This window comes from Arvicola amphibius, chromosome 1, assembly GCF_903992535.2.
Source record: "Arvicola amphibius chromosome 1, mArvAmp1.2, whole genome shotgun sequence".
Taxonomy (NCBI): Eukaryota; Metazoa; Chordata; class Mammalia; order Rodentia; family Cricetidae; genus Arvicola; species Arvicola amphibius.
The window spans coordinates 183,989,012-184,016,297 of NC_052047.1; the positions used below are offsets into that span (position 1 = coordinate 183,989,012).

General features: G+C 47.9%; 1 protein-coding gene and 1 pseudogene across 1 annotated transcript in view; both read left to right on the forward strand.

Annotated features, from left to right (window-relative positions):
- LOC119818764 (acyl-CoA desaturase 3) overlaps positions 1–6,765 on the forward strand; it is a 29,299-nt gene extending 22,534 nt beyond the window's left edge. Inside the window, exons 4-6 of the mRNA XM_038336525.1 lie at positions 1,321–1,526; positions 2,979–3,211; positions 6,430–6,765. Of these exons, the coding sequence (XP_038192453.1) occupies positions 1,321–1,526; positions 2,979–3,211; positions 6,430–6,629 (639 nt within the window). The 3' untranslated portion in view covers positions 6,630–6,765. The remainder of the gene's footprint in view (positions 1–1,320; positions 1,527–2,978; positions 3,212–6,429) is intronic.
- Positions 6,766–13,839: 7,074 nt separating this feature from the next.
- On the forward strand, positions 13,840–25,497 carry LOC119806294 (annotated as a pseudogene).
- Positions 25,498–27,286: the final 1,789 nt, after the last annotated feature.

Consider the following 27,286-nt stretch of genomic DNA (forward strand, 5'->3'; position numbering starts at 1 on the left):
GATGGTTTCCTAAACTGTCAACAAAAGTTCATGCCTTTCTGTCTTCTGACCCTGCTAGAACAGGATTGGGGTGGGATGTGTCTAAGACTCAAGAACACTCTCATTTCAGATAGCAAGAGCGAACATGTCTATAGTTCCATGTGCTGGACACTGTGCCAGCATTTGGCACGGGTTAAATCCTTTAGTCCGCACAACCACGCCAGAAGGTAGGCCTTATTGTTCTACCCACTGAACAGATAAGGAAACTGAGTCACCGTGCCATTAAATAAGCGAGCCTGATTGTCCCGTCAAGGGTTAGCATGATGGATGTAGGTCAAGCACTGACTATGGTTCCTGCCAAGAAGTTTCTAGTGGGTAGACAGTAGGAAGTTAGAGAAGCAGACTCACCTAGCCATAGGCTGTTGCTGATAGTGTGGGACTTGACTTGGGTGCAGAGGAAAAGGTTTCAGAAAAGAGATTAGTTATTTTGACTCTCTGATATCTGAGGTTCTTTTTTTTTTTTTTTGGTTTCTCGAGACAGGGTTTCTCTGTAGCTTTTTTTTAGAGCCTGTCCTGGAACGAGCTCTTGTAGACCAGGCTGGCCTCGAACTCACAGAGATCCGCCTGCCTCTGCCTCCCGAGTGCTGGGATTAAAGGCGTGCACCACCACCGCCCGGCTCTGAGGTTCTTATTACACGTGTGTGATCACCTCTGCTCTAAAAATTTATTTGGCGAAGGCTCCCAGTTTCTGTCTTTGGAGGACAAAGAGAAAGAAGAGAAACACTGACACATTCTTGAAGAGATGGGTAAAGTCCAGAAACGTCCCGAGGTGGTTCAGAAATGTACTCAGGCTTGTCAGTTACACGTTGGCCCTCCTGGGTTGGGAGACATGCCACTTGTGAAGGAGTTGACGTGGAGTGTTTGCCCCTCTACTACAGCAGAACCATGGAACCCAAGGCCTTCGCCCCATAACCGCTCTGCCCCCGGCTCAGACATCTCCAGAGGAACCCTGTCTCATGATGCTTGTCTGAAGAGTCACCGTGCTCTCTGCCAGAGAAACCGTCTGAGCACTAAGACTCACCTCCCGTTTCCACCACGCACCCCTGAGAAGCAACCGTGCCATTCTTGTGCTCTGGGCCTCTGAGCTGCTTTTCCACATAAGCTCTGGGAGTAAACGGCTAGAGAGGGTGTTCCTCTGGTCCTCCTTAGTTAATCAGAGTCTCAGGACTCTGATAATGAGTTGGACTGAGAGTTCCAGGCCCTGGCAGACACCTAGGCTCTTGCATTCTCCCAGAAGGGCTTCTCTTCTCAATATTGGTGTCCCGTTTTCTGTCCCTCCAGAATGACGTGTATGAATGGGCCCGAGATCACCGCGCCCACCACAAGTTCACAGAAACACACGCCGACCCTCACAATTCCCGGCGTGGCTTTTTCTTCTCTCACGTGGGCTGGCTGCTCGTGCGCAAACACCCGGCTGTCAAAGAGAAGGGAGGAAAACTGGACATGTCTGACCTAAAAGCCGAGAAGCTGGTCATGTTCCAGAGGAGGTGAGTGAAGGGGGATGGAGCTTAGGAAGTAGGTTTCAAGACTGACACATTCTCTTAGCACTTAGAATAGCTGGATGAATTTCTGGGTTTATACCATCACAGCTATCATTTAAGCCAAGTGTGGAGGTGCACGCCTGTAATCCCAGTGCCAGAGAGATACAGGCAAACAGATCTCTGTGAATTCCAGGTCAGCCAGAGTCACATAATGAGACTGTCTCAAAAAACAAAGATCCTCTGGGAAGTTAAGAGCACTTCCTGTTCTTCCAGAGGACCCTAGCTCAGATGCCAGCATTCATATTGGGCGGCTTACACCTGCAACTCCAGCTCCAAAGAACCTGACACTCAATTCTAGCCTTCACAGACACACATGTTCATGTGGCATTTACTAACACAGACATGCACACATATGCATAAATAAAAAATAATCTTAAAAAAAAAGAAAAAAGTCCATTGGCCAGATGGGGTGGCACACAGGTCTTTAGTCCTAGTACTTGATAGGCAGAAGCAAGTGAATGTCTGTGAGTCTGAAGCCAGCGTGGTCAACATAGTGAGTTCCAGGACAGCCAGAACAACATAGTGAGACCCTGTTTCAAAAAAAAAGAATAAAAATAAATTATCATTTCAAACAGACTGTCGTCCCGAGTGTCTTAGACACACATGGGATTAACACAGTTTGTCTTTCCAAAAGCATGCAGTGCAATCGTAGCTGTGCTTTAAAGGTTGGGTCAGGTGAGGCCAGGTCAGGCCAGGTCAGGCCAGGTGAGGTCAGGTGAAGAAGACACTGAGCCCGAGAGTTGAGGAAAGGACACAAATTAGCCTAGAGAGGACCCAGATTAGGGAAGAAATGGGAAAGCTGGATGCAGGCCGCACCCGTGACCCAAAAATTAAAGACATGACTGCTGAATGGGCACCAAACAATTCTCTCAGGAAATCAGAGGTCGGTCTGTGTGGAAATGAGATGGGGACAAGGCCTCCAGAGGGACAGAATCCACAGGAGATCGAGGACACTCATTATGCTTCCTGGAACTTTTACAGCATGAAGGCTTTGAGAGAGGAGATTAGCAGGAAATGGAAAAATGTCAAAGACTGAAAGAGAGAAAGGGGCTTAGGGGCAGATGAAAAACAGCCCTGGCACCCACGCAGACTGAGGCTGTGGTTTGGTCCTGATTTGTTGAATGACCCGCCTCATCCCTCCATGAAGAAGAGTAGGGACCTTGTTCTATGGGCAACTGGTGGGATTATTTTGGGACAATCTCAGCTCAACGTAGACTTACCTTGAGAATGATAATGATATTCCGTTCTGAAAGGATTTTCCACCTCCATTCTTTCTTGATGGGACTCCCAGCCCACACCTGCACTCAGTGTAAGAGGAAGACAACAGCCCACTGAGAAGAGCCGATCCAGGTAAGGTATCCTCGCTCCACAGACTCTGCGTGTGCTCTCTCCCCATAGGTACTACAAACTCGGCATCCTGCTCCTGTGCTTCATCCTGCCCACGCTGGTGCCCTGGTATTGCTGGGGTGAAACTTTCCCGCACAGTCTGTATGTTGCCACTTTTCTGAGATACGCTCTGACGCTCAATGTCACCTGGCTGGTGAACAGTGCCGCTCATCTCTATGGCTTTCGCCCTTATGACAAGAACATTGACCCCCGGGAGAATCCCCTGGTTTCCGTGGGAACTCTGGGTGAGTAAACCATCTATAGTATTATGGCATTCAGTGGTCTTAGGTTTCGAACCTGGGACTAATGACTGAGGTCCCTATTTAACATATCAGTGCAGATCTGGCTACCAGGTTCTCCCTGTATCTCTCAGTTTCTACCTGTTATGGAGCCCTCCTGGTTAGCACACCCTGTCCCCTGTCCTGAACTCTGCAGCTCAGGGGACCAGGCTGTTCTTCCTATGGCCTCTCCCAGGTGTCCCCGCCTCTGGCTAGGTTCTCCCTCATATCCACAGTGAACCTCCTTCTCCACCACTCCGAGGAGCAGACGTGTCCTTCTCCTTTCCTTTTTTATTCCTTTTTTTCCATTCCGTCTCCTTATTTGGTGAGCTGTGAGGAAGACACGAGGCATCTGTACCTTGTGTTTCGTGTCTCCCACTATAAAACCAGGGGTTGTGATATTGGGGAGAACATGAAGGATAAAAAAAATACTATCTTGGGGCTGGAGAGATGGCTCAGAGGTTAAGAGCACTGCCTGCTCTTCCAAAGTTTAAGTCAATCTTATCTACTTACGCTATAGCCTACAACTCTTAGACGGTCATAGAACTGGGATCCCGAGGCCAGAGATGAGTTCTGTAAATGTCCCTATAGTGAACGTCCCATCTCCAGCCGCTTTAGGACTCGGCTGCTAGAAGCAGCAGCCAGCACCCTGCTTTTCTCTCTGGGTGTTTCCTCTCCATGCCTTCTCATCCTCCCCCACCTCATCCTCTGCCATCCTGGTCTCAATTCCTTCTTCCCTTCCTCTTCCTTTGCTGTCTCTCTCTCTTCCTCCCTCTCTTCCCTGCTTCCTTTATCCCGATCCTCCAGAAGTACTAGGGCCTACACTTACAAATGTAGCCTTGTGTAAATGCTCCCTCTCTGAGCTTTGTCCCAAGCCCTTTTCCACACTGTGAGTCAAGAGTTCACTATGTAGTCTAGGCTGACACTGAACTTCTACCAATAAGCTATTTTCCCAGGTCTTTTTTTTTCCCCCCTTGGAAATCCAGTCTTTCTGATTTGTCCCAGCCAGACTTGAACTTCCTGTCTCCCGGTCAGCATCTAGGTAACTTGGATCACAGCCAGGGCCAAGTAACAATGTATAAATCCAGACCCCACAGTCAGGGGCTTCATCTGCTGTTCTATTTCATGATAAACCGTTCTGTTTTTGTCCTCTCTATAAAATTTAGCACTTTATATCTTGATGTTATTCCTACATAGTATACATAGAAATTGTAAAAGGAAGTTAGATTTTAATTTTTTTTGGTTTTTTGAGATGAAGCTTCTCTGTGTAGCCCTGGCTGTGCTGGAACTAGCTCTGTAGACCAGGCTGGCCTCGAACTCACAGAGTAAGGGGGATTAAAAGCACGTGCCACCACCGCCCAGTGATTTTTATACTTCTTGAAGTCACAATTTATATTTGTTGTAATAAATTTGTGTAAATGTTCAGTTAAATCCTCAGTGTCATAAAAATAACACATTTTCATCCAAATCAGGAATTTTGGAAAAATGTTTTAAGTATCACGTTATGCAGAAAACCTTTATTAGAGAAGTTGTGTATGTGTGAGTCAGGTTCTCCAGAGTAACAGAGCTTATAGCATGCGTGTATGTTAGGAGGACTAACAGGCTGTGGTCCAGTTAGTTATCAAAGGCTGCCGTTAACAGGAAGGCCGAGACTCCAGTAGCGGCTCAACCCAGATATCTCAGCTGGTTTTCCTTATAGCCAGAGGCCTGAAGAAGTGGACCAGTGAAGGGAAAGACTTGCTAGTGAGAGAAGGTGAGAGCAAGCGCGCAGAGAGAGAGATTTCCTTCCTCCATTCCTAGGCTTCCAGCAGAAAGTAGGACCCAGGTAGGGGCATGTCTTCCCACCAAAGACAGGGACTAGAAGTGGGTCCTCCTAGTTCAAATGATTTGATTACACACACATACAAAAAAAAAAAAAAATCCCACACTGGTACACCCAGTCATTTGGGGGTTTTAGTTAATTCTGGATATAGTAAACTTCACAACCAAGAATAGCCATCACAAGCCGGGCATGATGTTGCTTGCCTTCAACCCCAGCACTCTAGAGGCAGAGGCAGGAGGATCTCTGAGTTCAAGGTCAGCCTGGTCTACAAAGGAGTTCCAGGACAGTCAGAGATACACAGAGAAACCTTGTCTCAGTTACACCTCCTCCCAACCCCCACCCCACCCAAAAAGAATAGTCATTACAGTGAGCGAGGCTGTGTGGCTGATGGGGGAGGGTAGGCCTGCCACAGTGCCTGCGTGCTGATCAGAGGACAACTTTGTACTGTCTGTTCTGTCTTTCCACCTGCATATGGCTTCTTTGCATCAAACTTGGGTTGCCAGGCTGGCTCCAACAGCTTGTATCTCTTGCAATATGTTTATGTAAATATTTTATTAAATATTCAGTTTTATTTACTATAAAAGTAACTGTCGTTCAAAAATCAGAAATTTCAGGAAAAAAATTAAATATCATATGATAGAAGAAATCTTTATTAAGGGGGTCTATTTTACGAGCATTCCCCTGCACCAGGGTCTGAGCTCTAAGAAGTAGCAGCCACAGGAGCCACTGTGTGAACTAGCAACGGCTGAGAGAAGGCCCACCTTGGCTGGGCCCTGGTTTCTCTGCCTTTTCTATTGTCACCAGCCCCACGGGGAAAGGGGTGTTGCCTGGTCACCTTCATAAGAAGCGTAGATACTGATCTTCCAAAGGACTCTCCCCTCCTGAGAACACATACACTGTCCAGGAGCCAAGAGCATCTCAGAGCACACTGACATTCCGGCACTTTCCAATGTAAAGTATTTCCCCAGAATATTCATATTCATACCGTTGGGGGCTGGAGAGATGGCTCAGAGGATAAGAGCACTGGCTGCTCTTCCAGAGGTCCTGAGTTCAATTCCCAGCAACCACATGGTGGCTCACAACCATCTGGTGCCCTCTTCTGCTTGCAGGCATACATGGAAGAAAGGCTGTATACATAATAAATAAATAAATCTAAAAAAATCATATTCATACCGTTAGCCTTCGAGACACATTTCCTTCCAACATACTTTCAAATATTAAGGACAACCAGGGCTTCTGAACTCATTGTTTCTGAGTAGAAGGCAGTGGGTTAACCATTCACTAATGAACAGTAAAATGTTCAGTAAAATCAGGAGGCAGCAGTCACCGAGCCCCCTAACTGCTCCCTGTGCTTCTCTTCCAGGCGAGGGCTTCCACAACTACCACCACGCCTTCCCCTACGACTACTCCGCCAGTGAGTACCGCTGGCACATCAACTGCACGACATTCTTCATTGACTGCATGGCTGCCCTGGGCCTGGCTTATGACCGGAAGAGAGTGTCCAAGGCCGCTGTCTTGGCCAGGATCAAAAGAACTGGAGATGGGAGCCACAGGAGTGGCTGAGTTTGGGGTTGCCTTATTTTTCCATTCCCAAAACCAGCTGACCAGAGGTTTAATAGTATGGCTCAAATAGTAAAAAATACCATCAATGTTCTAAAGAGTCTTGCTTCAAGACACTGTTATTGTAAAATATTCAAATATCATTAAAAGGAAAAAAAAAGATACCCTTTTATTTTTGGTCTTCTGCTCCAGGGGCCTCTCCATGGCTAAGTCCTTCTCCCCTCCCTCCTCATACTTCATTGCCTTCAGGGAAGCTGTGGTTAGCAGTAGGTAGGAAGAGACCTTTGAAAACTCAGCAAATGTTTTAAATTAAAGGACTCCATGGACAGCGCTCTTGCCTTGATCTCTCTTGAGCATCAACGGAGGTGTCTCAAGCTAAAACTCCAACCCGATCCCCCTGGACATTGCTAACTACCGTCTGGAAAAGGCAAAAACCGACAAACAAAACAAACTACCACAGACAGAAAAACAAAACCCAAACCCTTTCCCTGGCACAGGGCTTGCACTGTGATAAACCATCAGGGGAGTCAGCAGGCTGGATGTGATCCTTACATGGGGGCGGTGTCACGTGGAAGGAGTTCTAACGTTCTTTCTGTGACTGGACCCAGCATCTGCCCAAGCAAACACGAGCCCCTCCACACAACATCCTTCCCTTCTGTCCTGTGCCCTAGAACTCGGCAAGGAAATTCTTCCCATTTCAAGACAGAGAGAGATGAGGAGGCTGAGACAGCAGCTGCTCAGAGTTAGCTTCCCCAGGGAAAGTTGTTTGGATCGAAGAGTTTCTGATGGATGACTCCATGTCCCTCTGCAACAGTTTCAAAGCCGTGTCCCCCTTTATTAGTTCAGGTCGCTCCTTGGATTGATAAAATCCAGGCATCCCTCCACAGCGTTTTCTCCTTGCCTCGTTCCTTCCTCTTAGATTTTATGTTCGTGATGATCCTAGGTCCGTGAACATTCGTTGCACATGCTTGGTTAAAGAGACAGCTGGAAGATGCCATGCAGGCTGCTAGGGAGAACGTTCTCCAACAGTCTTCCTGAGCTGTACTCAACAATCGGACTGGCCAGGCAATGTGCTCGCCACTACAACAGCAAGTCTGTTGAGGGGTAACCACCTGCTTCCTGGGTAGACCTGAGACCCACTCGCCGGAAGGGAATTCACCATCGAAAAGCTGGGGCTGGGGTCCAGGGAGATGGCTCAGCAGATGAAGGCGCTTGCAGTGAAAGCCTTATGACCTAAGGTCAATCCCAGGAGACCTGTAAAAAGCTCAACATAGGGGTACATTTCTGAAATTCCAATACTCCTATGGAGAGATGAGAGACACAGAGAGACTTCCCTAGAAGCTTTCTAGCCTACTAGCTGGGAGTAGCTTGGCAAGAGAGATCCCACCTCCAAAACAAGTGGAAGAACTGACCCCAAAAGTTGTCCTGTCACCTGCGTGTGCCCCCCACACACAATTATCACACATACACACACACACACACACACACACACACAAGTAATGATAGTAACTTTTAAATTAGATTTTTAAAGCCTGTAGCTGTGGAGTTCCTAGGCCTTAAGTAGGCACTTACTATTGTTTTCCTAGCTGGACATGTGTCCATCAAATTACCTTCTGAACAACTATGTTTTTGCCCGTTTGGGCAAAGCCTCTCAGCTTTGGTCAGAGAAGGCTCTTTTCACAGTGGTCAGCAGTAGCTTCAGAGACTCGGTTTGTCTTGGTAGTGAGACTACGTGACCGAGTGCTCAGTCCCGAAAGCAGCATCCATGTTAACGTCTCCAGCGCTCAGGGAATATCATGGTCGAAGCGGCAGAAACAGCGCTTGTGCCTGAGAGCAGGGCTATGGTGGCACAGAACACTGTCTTCCAGGCATGGCGTGGCCTGTGCACTCTCGAACTTAGGGCAGATGTGATTACCTGCAAAAGATCTATTCAAGATTGGGCCTGTCACCATCATGTCATGCCTAGGAGTGGGGCTCACGAGATAGAGACAGACAGCTTTTCCGTCTTCCCTCCCTCCTCCCTCCCTCCCTCCCTCCCTCCATTTCTCTCTCTTCTTGGTGGAGACACTGGTAAGGCATCTGCACTTCTGTAAACAAAGCCGCTCCCATGGTCATGTAGGTAATTCTCATGAAATCTGTTGACTATATAAAAATAAAAGTAAAAATAAAAGACATGAAAATAGAAGGGGGCTGGAGAAATGGCTTAAACGAGAATGGTTAAGGACCCCACTGCACTTCAGAGGACCTAGTTTCCCTTCTCAGCACCAATAGGGCCCCTCATACTGTCTGTAACTTCAGCTCCAGGGGATCTGGTGCCCTCTTCCGGCCTCTGTGGGTACTGCATAAATGTACACAGCTGTACAAGCAAGCAAAACACCATACATACATAAATATTTGTTTAAAGACTTGAAGGTAGAAGAAGACTAGCTGGGGAGATAAAGAAACTGAGTAAGAACAGTAGCAGAACGAGAGAGGGTAACAGAGGCCACAGGAAGACCCAGAAAGTTTGGTCTTGGCAATGACTGTATAGATTATCCTGTAGCTTTCTAAGGGTGTTCCTCAAAGGACGTAATTTACAACAAGGTTTGAAGATCAAGTGAGGCCTACATTTTTTAACATGGTTTAAAAGTTAAAATTCCATGGGCTGATTTATTTTCCTTATCTTGGAGAATCTTCTTTTGTAAGTGAAACTGTAGGGTGGTTTCATGAGGCACATTGTTTTGATTCAGGCATAAGATGGGGGTGCCAAGCCACAAGGTTACAAGCATTCTGGCCTCAAAGAAGTATATTTGCTGTTTTCGACATGGGTGTTTGAGGTCTCTTCTGGAAAACATAGCATCGCCACAGACAATTCTGGCTTTATTAGTTGTGCTGGAGATTCTTGACTCACAGTCAATGAGAAAAACAAACCAGATCCCAGAACCAAGGGCTTCTTTCCCTTCTCTGTCCCCACGATGTGATGGGCTCATGCCTTTCCTTCTGGGATGGACCTCAGCCTAGGAAACTGCAAGCCCCAATCAATCCTTCCTCCATCAAGTTGTTTCTAAAAAAGTTGAGTTCTTTTATTTGGGTATATCAGTGCAGAAGTCGTTATTACAGAACCATTTGTTTCTGTTTGTTTGCTTGCTTCCTTGTTTGAGACAGGGTCTCACTAGGTATCCCAGGCTGGTCTTGAACTCACAGAGGACTCACTGAGAACAGCCCCCCCCCCCTCGTGCTTGGAATCATTAGAGCATCTTAACACTAAACCACAGCTGAGTTTTGACAGGCCTGTCATTTGCTTGACTTTTTCCGACGACAGTTCACCCACCCCATTAGTCTCAGCTCCTCAAGGGCGCTTTCCCCTGCTGGAAAGTCTCCCTGTGACTAGGCAGTCAGTGCTCAGTGAGATGAAGACTCTCAGGGGTGTCTGGGTCTATCTCTGATACAGAACATGCTAAGTGTCACCTGAGTATGAAGTAAGTCCAGTTTTGTGACCCATAGTAGCTTTCTATGATGCAAGCAAAGACTTATTTTTCTCAATGAATTTGGCACAAGGGATTCCGATAATAATCACAAAGCACAAGAAATAGAGAGTGTGCCTTGGAGTGGTTAGAGGCAAAAAGTACTTCCTCCTGGGGACACTCAGCTCTGTCCCACCCCACGACCCTCCCCAGACTTCTCTATCAAAGCTATAAAGGAGCAGGTGGGCTGTGTTGACTTCTGGTAGGTCTGGACCCACATAAGGACATGCTCAAAAATCCCTGAAGACTATTCATTCTAGGCCATCTCTCGTAGGAAGAGTAATATCTAGGGTCAGGGAAAGCAAAGTGAGTTGTTTCCTAATTCCAGCAGAGGGTGCAAGAACGCTCATAGCGCCTCTTCTTATTTCTTGGAGAATTCTAGATGACCTATAAAAGACATTCCCGAAACACACTTTTTTCTTGGTATAGCCGTTTAAAATGATGTGGATTTCCACAACATTACCCACCTTAATGTGGACAGTTACACAGACTGAATCACATCCCCACACTGCAGCAGTCCTTGTGCGTGTGGGTTTTCAGGCTATCCGTTGGACTGGATACGCTGGTGGGTACAGCCAGTGCTTTGTTAGTACTCGGAAACATGCCCTGCTATGATCCTAGCAATTTTATCTCTGCAAGATTCTTTTCTCCATCCTCCCTAAGACTCTGGTATAAGCTGTGCTACTGTAAATCTTTTTTATTTTCTTCCAAAGTAAAACTGAGGAGCTGGAGAGATGGCTCAGTGGTTCAGAGCACTGGCTGCTCTTCTAGAGGCCCTGAGTTCAATTCCCAGCACCCACACGGTGGCTCGCTGCCATCTACAGTGGGGTCTGATGCCCTCTCTGGCATAGGGCTGTACATGCAGATACAGCGCTCATATAGATTAAATAAATAAATCTTTAAAAAATAAAGTAAAAATGAGAAAACTAAAGCGAACGATTCTGTGGTATTTTGTACATTCACATGGTTATGGAACCAACACACCTAGTTCCAAAACATTTTCCTCACTCCAGAGAGACACTACACCCCTAACTCTGACCCTTCTCCTCTCTCACCTCCCGCGCCCATCCCCCACCCCTGGCAACAACCAATTTCTCTTTTGCTCTTGGTTTACGGTAGTACTGCACAGAGTCATAGGCCTGGCCTTCTTCCAGCATGTTCTGTCCATCTGCTGACAGCGGAGCACAAATCAGTGCTAGACTCCTTTCATTTTTCCTATTAACACCCCATTGTGCCTAGACAAGCTCTTTCTCCACGTCCTCAGAGTGGCCAACGCCAGACTAGCTGGCCTGGGAACTCCTGGGCTGCCATCTGTCTCTCCCTCCCCCATCTCCCTAGCAGAGTTCTGTGATTCCAGATGCGCACTGCCACCTCTGGCTTCCCCTGGGTTCTGGGATTTGAAGTCAGGACCTCGAGCCTGTCTGGCAAGGACTTTATGCACTGAGCCCACTCCCCAGCACCTCTTTTATCTTGGGGAGCAGTCTCCTTTCCCCAGCTAAATTTCACAGCTAAATGTGCGTACATTCTAGCTTCTGTCTCTTGGGTTTTCTACTGACTGTCAGATGCACAGCCACAGGGGAAGGAAGCGGATCCCCACACTTTTGGTCAAACTGTACACAGGTCCGTCTTCCTTTCCCAATGTCTATTTCCTAATTCCTTAGAAATACAGGTGTGTCTGTTCTTTTCCGCGCCGTTAATAAAATGCCAGACAAAAGCAACTTAAGGGAGGAAGTTTTCCTTTTGGCTTACTTGGGAAGGCGCGTCAGGGAGGTGTTCCAGCTCCGCTAGCAGGAGCATGAGGTGACATTGTGTCTGTCAGGAAAGGCTCCTGCCCAGTTCCCTGTGACCTCCTTTTGCCTTTTTTTAATTCAGTCCAGACCCCGGCATGTGTCAAAGTGCTACCCACATTCAGGGTGACTCTCCCCTTCCTCAGTCAGTCCATTCGGATATACTCAAGAAGTCTATCTCTTTGGTGATTCTCAATCCAGTCAGGCTGACAATTAAAATTAATCACAACGAAAACACTGAGGTGGCAAGCCTATGGCCCTGTGTGCCCGGTGACACAGCTATGAACACTACACAATTTCTGGAGCATTTGCTTCTAACTGACTTGGGTGTGTAACAGCAGTGGAGCTGTGGACTCTTGCGGTAATTCAGTCCCTCTTGGGTCACCAACCTGTTTTACACAGTGGCCGAACCACTCTCCATCCCCACCAGCAGTGTTTAGGGGGCACCCCTGACTTTGACTCTGCATTATCAAAACTGTTCCGGACCCCTTACCCATGAAATACAGGCTAGGGGAAGTGATCCTAGCCTTTTCCACTTTAAGGTTGTTGGAGGTGGCAGCCTGTCCTCCAAAGTCACTAAGGCACACTCGCCACATCCCCTCGGGGATCTCCATAGCCATCTTTCCTAGAACCCTCACACTGAACCCCACACTTAACTCCTACAAAGCTGGTGCCTGGGGCACGAGGAAGCAGCTGTGCTCAACGCTTCAGTCTTCCGGTCCCGGGTGCTTGCTCAGGCGCACAAAGCCCCGCCCCCGCTCCCACGCCCCGTCGCTGCCCAGGCAGGTCTGCGGGTCCCGAGCCCCAAGCCGGGGGAGACAAAGGGAGAGGCGAGCCGCCCCTCCCCGGGGTTACTCCCGGTCAGCACCGCCCCCGGGGTTACTCGCGTTCACTCGGCCCACAGCGCCTGACCCCGCGCAGCCAATCAGCAGCCACGCTGAGGCTCGGCCCCCGCCCGCTCCAATCAGGAGGCACCGCCCCCTGCAGTTTGCTCCGTGAAGTTGTCGGCCGAGGTGGAGGCTAGGGAGAGCTGAAGGGGCTGCTCCCTGTCTGTAAGAGTATCGCAAGCCGTCAAGAGGAATTGGGTAATAGGGTTAGGCTTCAGGAACTTGGGCATCAGCCTCACATTTCTACCCTGAACTCCTCTTCTACCATAAACTAGCTGGTGTGACCGTAACCAAGCTGTTTGATAACTCCACTTGACACTTTAAAACGGAAGGGTGAGGCTTCAGCAAATTGAATCTCAGAGAGATCATTCGATATCTGCTCTTTGTTCTTATTCCATCGCCTGCCTACGCCTTCAGCCCGCTGCTGGGTATAAATGTCTGTATGTACTTCCTGCCTCTTTTACACAAAATAACTCAAAATTCTACAGAGGGCATCAAGAATCTCTCAAAAGTTCCAGTATGAGCCGGGGTGTGGCGCACGCCTGTAATCCCAGCACTCAGGAGGCAGAGGTAGGCAGATCTCTGAGACCAGCCTGCGCTGCAGAGCGAGTTCTAGGACAGCCAGAGCTGCACAGAAAAAAAAAACCCCGTCTCGAAAAACAAACAAACAAAGGCCCAGTATGTTCTGAGGGCATAGGTGGTGGACCCAGGGGGAACCAAAGCCATTGATTCCTGGCAGAGTCCTTACCCTGCGGAACCTGTCCATTAACTAAGTATGGGATGTGCATGCACACAGATCTGAGAACGCGCGCTGGTGTGTGTGTGTGTGTGTGTGTGTGTGTGTGTGTGTGTGTGGTGCTGGAGGGTTAGAATAGCATTCAGAGTTGGTGGGAAGGCCAGTGCCATTACTTTTCCTCAGCTATGGGCTTTCCTCTATAGATGAGGGCCACTGAGCCATTGGTTATTGCCATTCCCCCCACCACAGTTCCTAGGAGACTGGGTAGGCAGGGTGGAGTTGTGAGTGGTCATTGCCACCATGACTTTCCCGTTCTCTCCTGTGGAATGTCCCCATTGCCCAGCTAGTCACCATGTGTCAGGCTGTCCTAGGGCTTGTATCGCTGAACTAGATAACTGCTTTCCAGGATGAAATCTCAAGTGTTCCCATGCCCACAGGAGAGTGGCAGAAGGCAAGGAGGAGGGAAAAAAGAGGGAAGGAGAGAAGAGAGGCGGTGGCATGGAGGACAGAAGATGGAGCTGAGCCAGGGGAATGGTTAATGAGGTAACATCAGATAGTCTTTGGCCAATGAGGAGGCCAGAATTGACAAATGTATTATTAACTTTTTAAAGATTATTTTACTGGGGGCTGGAGAGATGGCTCAGAGGTTAAGAGCACTGCCTGCTCTTCCAAAGGTCCTGAGTTCAATTCCCAGCAACCACATGGTGGCTCACAACCATCTGTAATGGGGTCTGGTGCCCTCTTCTGGCCTGCAGGCATACACACAGACAGAATATTGTATACATAATAAATAAATATTTTTTAAAAGATTATTTTATTTTATGTGTATGATCATTTTGCCTCTCTGTACGTCCGTGCACTCCTTGAGTATCTACTGCCCTCAGAGGTCAGAAGAGGGTGTAGGATCGTCTGGAACTGGAGTTACAAATGGTTGTGAGGCACCATGTGGACCTTGGGAACTAAACCCGGGACCTCTGGAAGAACAGCCAGTGCTCTCAATCATTGAGCATTCTCTTCAGCCCCACCCACCATTTTCTCAGGGGAAAGACAGGGACAGGATTTGGGGTCATATTATGTTAAGACCGCACGTGATGTAGGCGACATCACCTTGATCCAGTTTGTCCAGGGCCTATTTTTTTTATTCCCTCCACTCTTCCACCTTCATCTCTGCCTGGGGCCACGTAGGCCAGCTGCCTCTGCACACCTTGACCCTTTTGGCAGGGGGTAAAGGTATATGAGGCAATAAAAGACCCAGCCAGCCAATGCCTTTAAATCCACAGCTCTGGGCAACAGCCTACACAGTGTGGCTGAGCCCCGACAGCCACTGTATATATACTGCACAGCGCAGGTTCCGAGTTCAGCACCTGCCTTGCTACACAGCCCCATACTCTGAAGCAAAAATCCAGCTTCAGTCCTGGAAGCGCTGGATTCTACTCTGTGGTCTGTAATTCTAGTTCTAAGAGATCCAACACCCTCACACAGAGTATATACAAGCAAAACACCAGTTACAATAAATAAATAAATCTTTTTTAAAAAAAAAAAAGATGAGGGACTCAATCTCTTGACAAGAGGCTTTGAAGTATATAGCAAATCTGCCAGCTCCCAGGTGATGACATGGAGACTTGTTATTAATTATGAAAACTCCGCCATGACTTAGGCTTGTCCCACTAGCTCTTATAATATAAATTACCTCATTTATTTTAATCTACATTCTATCACGTAGCTCGTTACCTTATCTCTCCATACTCCCCACACTGCTTTCTCTGCATCTAGCTGGTGACCCTGTGCTCTTCCTCTCCGAGTCCTCTCTGTCCCCAGAAGTCTCCCCCAACCTCTTCCTGCCTACCTATTGGCCATTCGGCTCTTTATTCCACCAATCACGGTGACATATCTTCACACCGTGTAAAGGAATATTCCTCAGCAGAAGCATACTTTTACTCTCTACCAAAAATGAGTTTGATATCACACAACTTTGAGACTTTGTGTTGAAGAACAATAATTCACTTTATAAAGTTTTTCTCACTTGCATTCACATAATTAACTCATTGTTAACAGTTTTTCTAACTGTCCGTGGAAAGGAAGGCTGCATATCTTCCAAGCTGGGTTTTGTTGTTTTGAGAACGGGATAGCATTGCAACATCCCACTCCATAGTTCAGATTGGCCAGAAGCCACATATAGGCCGTCCTGGCTGTGAGCTCATGGCCACTCTGTCTCTGGCTCCAGAGGATAGAGATTACAGGTATAGCCAGCCACTCCAGGCTTGAGTTATTTCATGACATTCCTGGACATTATCATAAATATTGGTGCAGACCCCAGTGGCACTCATCTGAAATCCCAATACTCAGGAGGCTAGGATGGTGAGATTCCGAGATGCGGGACAGATAATACAAGGCCTCATCTAAAAAAGAAAACAATAATAATGCCTCGAGTCATAAAAAGCATGAGGTGAATACCGCTACTTCCTCTGCTTTCTACTTCTGTGACTAAGTTGTATCAAGCAAATTATTTTCACTGTGCAGTCTGTTCCTAGTTGGATTCATAATTTCATGGGAATCTTTTCCAGCTAACCCTACCTAACCTGGTACGGAGACCCAGCCTGTGCTTGTACTCCGTTTTTCCCTGACCTACATTGGAGAACCCAGATTTCCCTTGCTGCGTAGCAGGGCTGAAGAATGAAGGGGAGAAATTAGAAAAGATTCTCCAACAATGGGGAGAAGACATCTGCCCTGAGATGAAGGAAGATATACATGACCCCAGCTACCAGGATGAGGAGGTTCTCCCACCCAAGCTACAGTACATCTGGAGAAACATCATCTCATGGCCTTGCTGCATGTGGCAGCCCTGTATGGGATCACACTGATTCCCTCCTGCAAGGTCTACACCTGGATCTTCAGTGAGCAGCTCCCCTTGTTTCGATCCAGTGTCTTGGTGTCTCCCTTTTCCTTAATGAGGTCCACTCTGAGCCAAGTCAGCAGCCGTGTTCTGTATGGGAGTCTCCATCATTTTCCCTTTGGATCCTGAGGGATCGACTGGTCTGGAAAAAGCCGAGCTGGATCGGGATGCATGACTATCAGCTCTGGAAGCCCGTGCGCATGGTGGCTCGGAGGAATAGACAGGCGATAAAGCAGCAACTGTCTCTGAGCAAGCTTTTCTGTGTGGGTTTCTTGCTTGTCTGCTTGTCCTCCCCAGGGAACTTGCAGACAACTCTTTGGACCTCACCCCCATCCAGACGAGGCTGGTTTGCCTGAGAGGAAGAGGAAACGGGTTCCTGTACCACTCAAGTGCAGAGGCGTCTGGCTCTCCACATAGGTCTCCAGGATGCAGCGTATGCTGGTCGAGATGTTCTTAGAATGAAAGAAGGTTGCAGAAGTGTCTCCTGTTCCATCCCCCATCCAGCCTGGTGCTGCTCATCTCATCTATGGACGCTATGGATGTGACACCATCTAGCACGTCTTCCCTGTCTCCGACACACGGTTCTTTGGCAGACATTAGAACCCTTGAGTAGCCCAACCTACTGTACTGGCTGCTGTACTGAGAGAGACAGTATGTCCTCGGCCGGTCTTAGCTCAGGCCCTCAGGGACTCATGGCCTGGGCTGATGGCGGTGCTGTTCCTGGCATCTACAGGTGTGCTTTGCAGGTGTTGTCACTTGTGACCCCTGAAGCCTGAACAGGGAGAGCAAGCAGGACCTGTGTGGATGCAGAGGCACTTGCTCTGGCACGTTCTCTTCAGGAAGATGCTGGGACATTGTCTAGAGCGGCGTCAGGTGTGGGTTCTTTCTGCTACTCTCTCGAAGGGTAGTGGTAAAAAGAGGCTAGTTAGCCAGATGTTAGCTGCATCTGGCCCAGTCCTCTTAGGTCTTCTAAGTGGTGAGAGCTGGACTCTGAAGTTTCATCTTGGAACTTTTCCAGGTTCCTCAGGGAAATGCAAATGGGTATTTCCTTCCTCAGGGTCTTGTTCCAGTGTGGCCTAAACCACGTTTTCAGGGCGGGAATAGCTTGTTCTCATCACATGGTATCCCACTCCTACGTATAACAGGGTGCTTTATCCGTAGGTCATGGAGCGTGGTCCTGCTGAGGCAGCTGGGTAGTATCTGTCCTCTTCTTCCTCTGAGAACCCCAAACTTGAGCTGCAGCATAATGGACCCAGACATGGGTGGCTTTCCTCTATAGGCTATGAACTCCCTCTCTCGTCCTCCCTAGGAGGGAAGTCTTCAAATAGTTTCAGCCCCTTTTAATTCCCTTCCACCTTGGGCCCTCCTTAAAGGCCTCATTTGGTTCAGTTCTGAGCTTGACCAAACTGTGTTTGGCAGGTTGGTTGCTAGTGCAGGGAGTGGAATGACCCCAGAGCCAAGGCTGTGTTTCCTCTCTTTTTGGTATCTTTCCATTTGCAATCTGTCATTTTTGGCTTTTGAAGAATATAAGGCCATTTGTACAGTGTGGGGGATCTCCAGTCTTAAAGTTCTGTAGCCTTTGAGGGTCCATTGTTTCCAGCTGGCCCCTAAAGTATTGTACATAGTTTTTGTTTGTTTGTTTGTTTGTTTTACCAAAGTCCTAGCTTTTATGTTAGTGCTACCAATCATAGGGACAGATGGCTACACTCAGTGTCCCCTTGCCCATGATGGATTATGCAAAGTCTCTTGAGCTGTGTAGTCTCTGAAGTCAGTGAAGCAGGGTAGTGCTGGTGTGCTCTGTTGTCTGGAAGTACATGCCAGAGCGGGAGCCAGAACAGAAACCCTAGCTGCAAACCATGCTTCCACTTCTGCCAGTCTTGTCAGGCTGGAAAAACAAGAACCACTTTCCTCCTAAACTGTGATGTCATGTTAGTAGCGTCTAACCATTCAAGGCCTACAGTGAACGTAAGAATAGTGATACCCTTGCAGAGCTTGAGCCTCTGTGCACATGAGGCTGTAGACGGGGCTGGCTGTCCCTGATAGCCACCCATCTACTACAGCGATGACACGCTATTGTACTGACTGCTGTGTAGTCCGAGCTCTGCATGGCACGTGTGTCCCTTGCCACCTGGGTCTCTTCTAATTTGGCAGGGCCCAGATTGATCTAGCTCATAAACACTCACGTTTATGGTCCTTAGCACGGTGGGCATAGCCGATGGCCTTCAACACTTTAGAGAAAGGTAACCGAAGGTCAAAGGACATGGGGTCTGGCGTGACGCTCCTGCACAAAGACAACGGCTGGGACTCTGTTCCCTGCATCCTCAATACCTGGTCCTCCTTAGCTCGTCTCCATTTCGAGGTGGACAGTCTGTGAGGGGAAGGTATTCTCTTCAGCCTTGGGGAACAATGCGTCCCCGAGACAGAAACACCCCAATAGGACAGAGGCTAGTAAGCTCCTAGGCCTCCAGCTGGTTACGTGCTTGTTTATACCCCTCCTTTGTGGTATTTAGGCAGCTACCTGGCATAGGCACCTAAAGTTCTTCAGAAAGACAGTGGGTCCCTCTGCCCACGAGCTGCCACTCCAGCAAATCAGTGAAGGCTCGGCTCTCCTTTATTCCGAGAGCGGCACAAGTCATGAACGTCCTGCCTACATGTCCCACATATTGGGATATGTCTCATCTCTAGTGCTTTGGTGTCGAAGGGTCCTGTTTCTATTTACATCCCTAGGATTCATGAGAAAACAGATCCCCGTTCCAAGCCTTACAAAGACACAATGGAGCTTCGGAAAGGTATCTTAACGTTCTTAGCAGAGGCGCTTTCCTGTTGGTGATCTCCGCTGTTTCTTCCTGCAGTGTGTGTGTGTCACGTGTGTTTACTGGCCTGGGCATCACAGCCAAGACTCTTCACCTGTGGAGCCACCGAACCTATAAAGCACAGCTGCGCTGAAGCTCTTCCTCATCCTGGCCAACACCATGGCTGTCCAGGTGAACGTCTGCACCTGCTCCACTCTCTGCATCACTTCTACTGATGACCCAGGGCAGACCAGAAGGAATCAGCACCCTGAGAGCAGGCAGCAGGGGCAGCCATTGCCTCCCCCAATCCTGTGTGGCCATCTAAAGTGTTTGCTTAGTTCTGAGGCCCAGAGAGCATGAGGTACTTCCGAGTCCCTGGGTAGGGAGACGGGAGGAAAGGGTCTCTAGTTACTGAGTCATTTTTGACCAAGTTCCTATGCTTTCGCACAGTATGGCTGATACGGTCCTTCAGTATAAAAGGCCATCCTGCGTCAGTTAGGCGCTGGCCCTGGTCTCCTACATTGAACTTACCCTTTGTGATGCCTGCCTTAGGATCGCGCCACAAGAACTCTTGTTTCAGATAGCAAATGGAAACATTTCTAATGGCAGGGCCTCTGTGGCAGGCACTGTGCTAGCATTTGGCACAGATACACTCATTAAGTCTTTCAGGATGTCTTAAGAGGTGGGGACTGTTATTATCCCTCATTTCAGATGGTGAAATTGTGTTAATAAGTAGTTTCATCGAGCAGCATTGGGATAGCACCTGTGGCTGCCGTGCTGGCTAATCAGCTACCGAGGTCTTCGAGGCAGAAGTGTATGAGACAGAAGGAAAGGAATTAGAGAAAGGAGACTTCAGTGGGATTAGGTGACAGCAACTGGCACCAGATAGCTTGTCTTCTGGGGAGAGGGTATCAAAGTGGGGCTCATAGTGGGATAAGAAGAAAACAGAAAACAAAATTCATTTCTCTTGTTGCATGTAATATTGGAGATTCCCAACCTATGTATATGATCATTACACCCTGAACACTTCTGCTCTCTGTGGGCAAAAGGGGAGAGGGTGGTAGTATTGGTGCATAATTAAAGGGTTAGAGAGAGTCCCACATAAGAGGTCCTTAAGAAATGTGCCCAAGCTCATAACTTACATGCTGCTCTTATTACTAGTTGAGTAACCTGTCATTGTGAAAGGATGAACATAGGGCTTCCCCATCCGTAGTCACAGACCGACCAGCACGCCAGACCCCAAGGCCACCTGCTTCTTGTTCCCAACTCCCCATCTTCAAGGATTAGGCCGTCCATTAGGATCCTGTCCAACATTCTTTGCTTGAGGAGCTGCTGCTCTTTGCCAATGAAACTGAGGGCAGGGTCCCACCTGTCCTCTTCCTACCGCAGATTCTCTTGATGCAAGAGTGCTATTTCCTGAGTCTGAGACTATAAGTTTTTCTCAGGGGCAAGTGTGCAGAAGGGCTCCACCAGGCCCTTGGGAGAAGTCCTGGGACTCTCTGAGTTCCAGGCCCTGGCAGACACCTAGGCTCTTGCATTCTCCCAGAAGGGCTTCTCTTCTCAATACCGGGTCCTCATTCCTGTCCCTCCAGAATGACGTGTATGAATGGGCCCGAGATCACCGCGCCCACCACAAGTTCACAGAAACACACGCTGACCCTCACAATTCCCGGAGTGGCTTTTTCTTCTCTCATGTGGGCTGGCTGCTCGTGCGCAAACACCCAGCTGTCAAAGAGAAGGGCAAAAAACTGGACATGTCTGACCTAAAAGCCGAGAAGCTGGTCATGTTCCAGAGGAGGTGAGTGAAGGGGGCATGGGGTGCAGAACACCTGGGGTTTAGAGGCCCCACCTTTCCTCTTATTTACTGTGTAAATAAAAGCTGAGAGACTGTATGTTCAAGATCCATTGTAATGGCTCAGAGACCATAACGACACTTTACTGTTTTGTTCCGTTCCATGCCCTTTGAGCCATTTTCCCGAATGCAATTAAATACAATTTGATCTACTATCACTAACTAGATAGGCACAGACATAAAAATGAACATAGCCAAGGCTTTTCCCGCAAGGAATTTATAGTCTATTGAGGTTGAAAGACAAGGCAAGTATTAAATAATCATGATACAAGAGAGAATATACAAAATATTAATCCCAGCATTTGGGAGGCAAAGACAAGTGGATCTCTATGAGTTCAAGGTAACCCTAGTCTACAGAGTAAGTTTCAGGATAACCAGGGCTACACAGAGAAACCCTATCTTGAAAAATGGGGGGGGGGGGTTGGGGAGGAACTCAAAGGCAGATGGACAAGAACCCAGGCAGCAGATCTTGGAGGCTGAGGTTGTGATTTAGCCTCATCTGTCTGATGAACATAGTTTTGTGCTCCTGAGGAAAAGAATTATGACTTTCTTGTCAGGAGACAGGCAGTCCTAGACTTGACACACTGGCCTCTAGTGGTGGGATCCTAGGAGAGTCATTAAATGCGTCCACATTGCCTCATTTAAAAATTTATATAAGGCCGGGCGGTGGTGGCTCAAAGGCCTTTAATCTCAGCACTCGGGAGGCAGGGGCAGGCAGATCTCTGTGAGTTCGAGGCCAGCCTGGTCTACAAGAGCTAGTTCCAGGACAGTTAGGACTGTTACACAGGGAAACCCTGTCTCAAAAAACAAAAACAACAACAACAAAAAATCATGTGTTTAACAGATGTCTATCCCACTCTCTCCTGATGGTTTTGGCCCTCGTCCTTCCCCCATACTCGAGAAGTAGGAGGAAGAGCACAGGTACGCTGCAGGAGTGGATGTTTCCTTGGCTGTGAAAGTCTTCTCTCCATACTCGGCGTGTGATCTCTCCCCATAGGTACTATGAGCCCAGCCTCCTGCTCATGTGCTTCATCCTGCCCACACCGGTGCCCTGGTATTGCTGGGGTGAAACTTTCGAAACTTTCCTACGTTGCCGCTTTACTGAGCTATGCCTGCTCAATGCCACCTAGCTGGTGAACAGTGCTGTCCACCTTTACGGGTATCGCCCTCATAACAAGAACACTGGAGTCCGAGAGACTGTGCTGACTTCAATGGGAGCTCTGGGTAAATCAACTGTTTACAGTATAAGCACATCCATTGGTCTACTAGTTAGGATTCTCTGCTGTCTGAAAGACCAGAGAAGATTTGTTTGTTTTGTTTGTTTTTCGAGACAGAATTTTTCTGTATAACAGCCGTAGCTGTCCTGGAACTCACTCTGTAGACCAGGCTGATCTCAAACTCACAAAGATCCACCTGCCTCTGCCTCCCAAGTGCTAGGATTAAAGATATGCACCACCACCGCCTGGCCAGATTTGTTTGTTTTAAGTCAGGATCTATTCTGTAACCCAGGCTGGCCTGGAACCCACTTTGTAGCCCAGGTTGGCCTCAGAGTTACGACAGTAACTCTGCCTCAGCCTCCAAAAGGCTGGAATTGCAGGTATGAGCCAGTACATGTGGCTCCTAAATTTTTCAATGATAATTTGTGTCTCAGTTCTTCTGTCTAAATCTAGAGTTTATTAGCTGAGTTAAGTACAAAGCCAATCCGGTCAGCATAGCAAGTTACAGGCCAGTCAGGGCTACATAGTAAGGCCCTGTCTCAAAAATAAAGAACATCAAAAGGCTAAACCAATTAGGTATTATATAAGAAACCCATATGAAAGTCAGGCAACATGCCTACTATAAAAAAGAAACAGTGAAAAACATCAGGTTCCAAAATGATCTCCAAATGCCACGTGAATCAAGCCACTTTTTATTTATTTATTTATTTATTTATTTATTTATTTATTTATTTATTGGTTTTTCGAGACAGAGTTTCTCTGTGGCTTTGGAGCCTGTCCTGGAACTAGCTCTTGTAGACCAGGCTGGCCTTGAACTCAGAGATCCGCCTGCCTCTGCCTCCCGAGTGCTGGGATTAAAGGCATGCGCCACCACCACCCAGCTTCAAGCCACTTTTTAAACAGGAGTTTGCTTTTTAGACCAAACTGGCCTTGAACTCACAGAGATCCCTTGTGTCAGAGGTCCTAAGAGCAGGGATTAAAGGTTTGAGTCACTGCACCTAGCCTACATTAAATCCTTTTAAGTTTGTCATTGCCCTGTGCCCTCTGGTTGGCTAGGTTCTCACTTGGGTGAGGAAGCAAATGAATAGAACTGCAGGGTTGACTGGGCAGGCAGTGAAGCTCAGTGTCTTGCATTTCAATCATGCAATGTAAATGCAGAGGGACTCTGACAGAGTTCACTCACTCAGTGCTCCACTCTGAGTGGATCTTCATCTTCCTGCCCTAGCTTCCTCCATCGAGGGCCTTCCTCCTCTGAATATGCTCTGATTCTCCTGAAATAAATCACTTTTCCTCTACGATACTAGATTTTCATAGGCGAATGTGGCCCGAGCTGTGTTCTGTGTTGTAACTGGATATGAGCGTCTTCAGTTCATGTTCTCAGAACTTGTTGTCCAGAGTGGCTGCCAGCCTCTTTCTTTACCTCTTATCCGGTCTTTTGTCTTTTGTCTGCTTACCTCACCCTTGGTTCTTCTCCAGCTGTTTCCTGCCACGTTAGTTTTTTGTGTTTTGTTTGTTTCATTGCGTCTTGAATTACCTCCCCCACTGTCATATGCTCAAGTTATCTGAGAAAGCTGATCTCCGAAAAGATGTCCCAGTTGCTACACACTGTTTTAAATCTAACACTCAAAGCCTTGAATATAGAAGTTACAATCCTGTGTTAGCAGCCTTAGCCAGGTGCCCCTACCCCCTCCTCCTCCCCCACCCCTGCCAAGTCTACACTGTGGACGACGGGGCATGCAGATAGAATCCTTAAACACCAGGAGCCCTGTCAGAAGCATTTCCAGGTCCGAAATCCCTTTCCCTGCCTCTTGTTCACATCACCCCTAACTATCTGGGGTTCCTCACTTCCCACCTCTCTTAGTAGTTGTTCTCTGTGCTAAAGCTGACAGCAGTGCTGTTGTTCTTAGGCAGGTTCTGCCTACAGCTGACAGTCTGTAAAGCTTTATCCGGCACAGTCATTACCCTGAACCTAAAAACGTGTATTGACTTTTCAAAGTGAATGCCCGTCTCAGGAATTCCCAGAATATCCACAGTTAGAAGGAATCTCTAAGTGTTTTCAGAGTGGTTCTGATTATTAGTTCCTCCCTCCCCTAAGATCAAAGATGACAGCAGCCCCCAGGGAACTGCCTGGAGCTGAGGGGGACTCTGGTCCTTGACCTCCCTTCCTTTGGCTCTTGGCTGCTGTTGCCTTTTCTGTTGGAATTTCTCACACTTAACAGGAAACATCAAAAGCATGGGGAAGCAAGAGCTGGCTTACCTTTGTTAGAAGCATATCCTCTCCTCCCCCACCATACCACGTGAGCCTCCCCATACAAACACAGAGCCCGTGGGGTCTCCGGTCAGGATTATGTCTGCTCTGGTTTTTTTCCCGAGTAGAATCATCTTCCCTCATCCAGTTATCACAAGAGAAACATCCTTTCCCCAAATCCTCCACACATCATCAGTGAGATCACTCAATATTACCATGCCTCTGAGATTGCTTTATTTCCGCAGGATAGAAGACACAGGGTCATCTATTCAGTTAACAACAGCATAGTTCTCTGAGGTTCAAGGTACCTTCTATGTAAGAGATGTGCGAAGATCAGGAGGCAGCAGTCACCAAGCCCCCGACTGCTCCCTGTGCTTCTCTTCCAGGTGAGGGCTTCCACAACTACCACCACACCTTCCCCTACGACTACTCCGCCAGTGAGTACTGCTGGCACGTCAACTTCACTACGTTCTTCATCGACTGCATGGTGTCAGGGACCATTTTCCTAAGGATGGATTTGTCAGGGACCATCATCCTTACAGGGATAGCAGAGGTCATTGCCCTAAGGATGTTTACGGAGATTCCCACCCCTCATCCCAACTATCTTGAGAACTATCTGTTAACAGAACCCGTGGCTTACACCAGGTGCTGGCTGATGACCTTCAGTTACCCCGGCAGTGTTCCTGCCTACCCCTACCTCCACCCCATTCAAGGGGTATATAAGCTGTAACTTTCACCCCCAATAAAGGGAGACCTTGACAATAGAATCTTGCTTAGTTTCCTTCCTCTCTCCAGCTCATGTCTTGCAAGTTAGCACCCCTTCAGAGAACCCTGAATAGCTGATCCTGCCAAGAGGGGGTTACAGCATGGCTGCCCTGGGCCTGGCTTACGACCACAAGAGAGTGTCCAAGGCCAGGATCAAAAGCACTGGAGATGGGAGCTGCAAGAATGGCTGAGTTCCTGTTGCAAATGTCACAAGAGCAAAGTTTAATGTTCTGGTAACTCTAGAGTAATGATACAAGGATGCCAAAGATGACCTTAACCCACCGGGCAGTGGTGGCGAAAGCCTGTAATCCCAACACTGAGGAGGCAGAAGCAGGTGGATCTGCCAGCCTGGTCTACAGAATGAGTTGCAAGACAGACATAGCTGTTACACAGAGAAACTGTCTCAAAACAAAAACAAAACAGAAGATGACCTTAACCTACTCTTTCTTTTTACTTAGAGGATTCTCTGGATAGCCCTGGCTGTCCTGAAACTCACTCTGTAGAGCAGGCTGGCGTGAACTCAGAGATCACCTGCCCCTGCCTTCCAAGTGCTGGGACTAAAGGTATGCACCACACCACACCACACCATCACAGCCCTGCTGTGCATAACACTCTTAAAAAAAATGCTCAAGTATCAAAAGGCATTTCCTCTTTCTTATGATGCTAAACTGACACACTTACCTTCTTACCCTGTCCTTTCTCCCTCATTTCTCACGGGGTCATTCCTAAATCCTTTCTTCTCTAACGTTCTTTGGGTAGGCCAGTGATAAAGTCTTTGCCTCAGGAAACTCTCACTGAAGCACACCTTGTACTTCATGGTAGGTGGCTTAATCTAGACATGCAACACGTCTTAGTTGTCCTGAACCTGTGTCCGCTAGACGGGAGAGGAAAAGAACTTTATTGACAGAGTTTACAAAATAGGCAAATTATAATGGGGGGGGGGGGGGAGTCACCATGCCGGGGGTGATTCTTAAGCAGGGATGGCGTTACATGAAGTGAGTTATAAGGAAGTCTTTCTGTGATCACACAGGCTGCTTCTCAAGCAGACATGGAGCATGCATATGTGCGCACACACACTATACACCCCCCCACACACACCCCACACATATACCACACGCACACACGCACTATACACACTCCACACTGTAATGGCATTTCAATTGCAATTTAATAAATAAAGCTTTCCTGGGGACTGGGACACTAAAAGAGCCCCACTGGTCAGCCTTACAGGCCAGGCAGTAGTAACACACACCTTTAATCCCAGTAGCCACGCTAGTTGTCATAGAAACCAGGCAGTGCACGCCTTTAATCCCAGAGCTAGAGAGGATTATAAAATGGGAGGAGACAGCTCTCAGACACAGTCTCATTCTGAGATTCCTGGAGGCAGGATCACCATTTTGTTTTTTTTTTTTTTTTTTTTTTGGTTTTTCAAGACAGGGTTTCTCTGCAGCTTTTTTAGAGCCTGTCCTGGACCTAGCTCTTGTAGACCAGGCTGGCCTCGAACTCACAGAGATCCGCCTGCCTCTGCCTCCCGAGTGCTGGGATTAAAGGCGTGCGCCACCACCGCCCGGCCAGGATCACCATTTTGGACTGAGGTCGAGGTAAGAGCCAGTGGCTGGCTGCTTTGCTTTTTGGATCTTCAGGTTGAACCCCCATTTCTCTCCCTGAGTTGTTATTACTCATGCTTCAACATAACACACACACACAGAGAGACACACATACACACAGCATACTTCCTTTCTGTCCTGAGCCCCAGAGCTTGGCAATGTCAGAACACAGCTGTAAATCCAGTATGAAAATATTCTTTAGGGTAAAGGTCAAAAGCACCCATTTATGTAGTAAGTAGTCTCAGCTGGGAAAGGAATTTGTTTTCTGTTGTAACAAGATCTCCCGTTTCATAGAACAAGAGGTATTCAGGTAGGGTGTGTCCAGAATGGGTGAGTAAGACATTCTTAAAGTTCTGAGCAGTCCATGAGATGC